The sequence below is a fragment of the Cynara cardunculus genome, assembly GCF_001531365.2.
Source record: "Cynara cardunculus var. scolymus isolate 2C chromosome LG 10, CcrdV1, whole genome shotgun sequence".
In the NCBI taxonomy this organism is placed as follows: domain Eukaryota; kingdom Viridiplantae; phylum Streptophyta; class Magnoliopsida; order Asterales; family Asteraceae; genus Cynara; species Cynara cardunculus.
This window is the reverse complement of record NC_037537.1, coordinates 6,299,746-6,303,445: the sequence shown is the minus strand read 5'-3', so window position 1 is coordinate 6,303,445 and position 3,700 is coordinate 6,299,746. Positions and strand designations below refer to the sequence as shown.

Here is a 3,700-nt window from a genome sequence, read left to right as displayed (position 1 = left end):
TGTTACTGATTTTGTGGATTAATGAATATAATAATTTTCGATTTTCATATTATTACTACTAATAAACCGAGAAACCAAATAACAATATTTAATTTTAAAATTTTAATTTAAATATTACCATTTATAAAATTTCTTTTATTATGTTACATTAATTAAGATTTATTAATAACTTTCATATTTAATAGAAAGCAATGTAAATGACAAAGCTACTCTTAATGATTAAATTTAATCAGGAAAAAAAGGAATTTTCCTATTCGTCGAAGTTAGTTTACACGGTTTCTAAGAATTAAACGGTTTTCATTTGATCCCGCCTATATATATATATATATATATTGTTAGGACTGAAAATCAATATTAAATTGTATTCGTCTTGAAAGTTAAATATTGTCTATAATTGTAAAAGTCATCGTGTTTGACTTTTCTTAGGCAGGTTTGACTTTGACTATGTTTAGAGGTTTGACCCTATAAATATGGTAATGTCTTTGTAATTGTTAGAGAAGGGAGCTCATTTGTAAGATTCAACATACGTAAAGAAGGTTTGACCAAGTCTTGAAGTTTGACTTTCTCTCTCAAATATCATATGTGTTCTTGAATGTTAGATCTGAGATTCTGCCATTGATGAATTAGAGATTACTTGAAGATTGATCATTGTGGATACATATATATATATATATATATATGTGTGTGTGTGTGTGGTAGTTACTCGTAAAAAAAGCATTATCATTTAAATATAGATTGTAGATTAGCTTAGCGGTTATCTCGAAGATAGTAGCTGTAGCTTAGCCATAATTATCTCCTAGATAGCAGCTCTTTTAGCTTAGCCATAATTATCTCCTAATTAGTAGTTTCTTTTATTTATATTTTGCTTCCATTCCATCACAATTGAGTAGAGAACCATATTTCTTTTTCTCTTAAATCTAAGAGTCAAATGCTTCAAAATCTTCAACATAAGACTCTTAAAATAATGGATGCTCAAGATCTTTTGACAACAGTTGTCTCGGTGTCCCCGTTGATCAACACGCTCCCAAGAAACTTTTTACCCGTATTTGTCAAATCACCAGCACGCGCCACCAGTGCACGTCGCCAAGTATTAACCTCTGCCACATCCCTGAAACGGGAGAAAGATCCCAAAAAACGAGTGGTCGTTACTGGTATGGGTCTTGTCTCTGTATTTGGAAACGATGTTGATACATACTACGACAGACTCTTAGCTGGAGAGAACGGAATCACATTAATCGATAAATTTGATGCTTCAAAGTACCCAGTCCGAATTGGTGGTCAGATTCGTGGGTTCAACGTAGATGGTTATATTGAAGCCAAAAAAGAACCGAAACTTGACGATCAACAGCGGTACTGTATTGTTGCAGGGAAAAAAGCTCTTGAAGATGCTTCTCTTGGTGGTGATGAAAGCTCCAAGGTATGTGTGTGTGTGTCTATGAGTGATTCATTATATCTAAGTTTTAAAATCATATGTAACCATAAGCATACAACTACCTACTCTCTAAATTCGTGGTTTCATTCCCAAATGAAGCTAAAAATCTACTCTAATGGGTAAAGGAAGAGGAAAGAAAATGCATGAGACATGCTAGAACTAGACACAAGAATGACGCAATTTATGTTATAAAATGAGAACAAAATGTGCGAAACACATTTCCTTTTTCATGTCTCTACAAATTGGAAGTGAAGGTTACGGTACTTTCTGATGGTGCGTGCAGATCAATAAAGATCGTGCCGGAATACTTGTTGGATCTGCAGGGGGATGTCCAACCATATTTAGTGATGCTGTGGACTGTCTGAGGGAGAAAGGTCATCGGAAAATGTCACCATTTTTTGCACCATACATGCTACCAAGCATGGGTCCTGCTATGCTTGCTATGGATCTTGGTTTTATGGGACCAAACTACTCCATTTCAGCTGCTTGTGCAACCTCCAATTTCTGCTTCTACGCAGCTGCAAATCATATCCGTGGAGGGAATGTTGATTTGATGATTGCTGGTGGCGTTGAGGCTTCTCTGATTCCCCTAGCAGTAGCAACTTTTTCTGCTTGTGGAGCATTGTCTAAAAGAAACGACGATCCAAAGACTGCTTCTAGGCCATGGGACAAAGATAGAGATGGTTTCGTTTTGGGTGAAGGTGCTGGTTTTTTGGTAATTCCAGTACCTCCATTTTCATCTTTGGATTTGATCTACATATCCATTCACTTATCATAGAGTGTAAAAATCAAAGTGTTGTAGCTTATCTTGGTTCTTATATTTGGTTATGTAGGTGATGGAGAGTTTGGAACATGCAATGAAAAGGGATGCACCAATTATTGCAGAATACTTGGGAGGTGCTGTTAATTGTGATGCTTATCATATAATGAGTCCACGATCCGATGGGCTTTGCGTTTCATCATGCATTCAAAGCTGTCTTGTGGATGCTGGTGTGTCGGTAGAGGAGGTAAATTATATCAATGCACATGCAACTTCCACAGTGAGTGGCGATATAGCTGAAATTAAGGCTCTGAAGAAGGTATTCAAGAAAACTACAGGGATCAAGATGAACGCTACCAAGGTGAATGAGATCAGATCATGGTCCAAATATGTAATTATCCCCATAACATGATTAACTGGTTTCATGCTGACATCAGTTATCTTCTTGTTTATGTTCCAGTCCATGATCGGACACGGTATGGGGGCAGCCGGAGGTCTGGAAGCCATTGCCACAATTAAAGCAATTCAGACAGGATGGTTGCATCCCACCATTAATCAATTCGTATGTGCATACGCTCCTACGTTTTTCCTTTCTTTCTTCTTTTATTATCACGTTAATTACTTACAAATTTGTAGAACCAAGAACCGGGGATAGAATTCGACACTGTTGCAAATCGAAAGCAGGAACACGAAATCAACGTTGGTGAGTTTGTTTCCAGTTCTCTCTCATTCATTTGCCATGAATATGTTGTTAACTTATTCGAACGTTTTTGGTATGCAGCCATCTCGAATTCTTTCGGTGTTGGCGGACACAACTCTGTTGTTGCATTCTCAGCTTTTAAACCTTGATATGAGAATCCAGAATATATATATATATACACATATATATATACATTATGTACTAATTATATATAAATATTTGGGTCCATTATGTAATCCTTCTTTATATAACCAAGACTATGTTCTGTACTAATTATATATAAATAATGAAGAACACAAATGTTGGAAATTTTGGTGTTCAGGTGAGGTTGTAAGTTTTATTTCAATAAATACAAAACTATTGAAATGAGCATAAAAATAATGACATTAATTAATTGATTAAAAATAATGTTGGTTTATTGAGGAATTTTTTAAATAATATCGAATTGTAATTATTTTATTTATTTAAATTTGAAATCCTAATCGATTAGAAGGGGACTCACTCTTCTTAAATCGAGTTTAATGAAAACATGGGATAATTCACAGTTTTTACGGTTCGGATAAGTATATTTAGGGTATGAGCAAACTCGTTACCTGTTATGTTTCGATCGTTGGATAAGGGTATGGTTAAAGAAAATCTTACCATTTATCCACTTATCCATTACCCGTTTACCCGAAATTTTAGTGGGTAGGCATGGATAAACAGTTTTTCATTATCCATATTACCCTTGATGAAAAAAAAATCATGTGAAAATTTATTTTTAAATCGGTTCTTACGGGATTTGTAACCTTTTTGTGGTTCTCATTTG

At 35.0% G+C, this 3,700-nt stretch overlaps 1 protein-coding gene across 1 annotated transcript; it reads left to right on the top strand.

Moving 5' to 3' along the window:
- Positions 1-964: 964 nt before the first annotated feature.
- Positions 965-3,041, top strand: LOC112519853 (3-oxoacyl-[acyl-carrier-protein] synthase I, chloroplastic-like). Its single transcript, XM_025128162.1, has 6 exons — positions 965-1,417; positions 1,716-2,147; positions 2,266-2,553; positions 2,653-2,754; positions 2,829-2,895; positions 2,974-3,041. The coding sequence occupies exons 1-6, from the start codon at positions 965-967 to the stop codon at positions 3,039-3,041; spliced, it is 1,410 nt and encodes a 469-aa protein (XP_024983930.1).
- Positions 3,042-3,700: the final 659 nt, after the last annotated feature.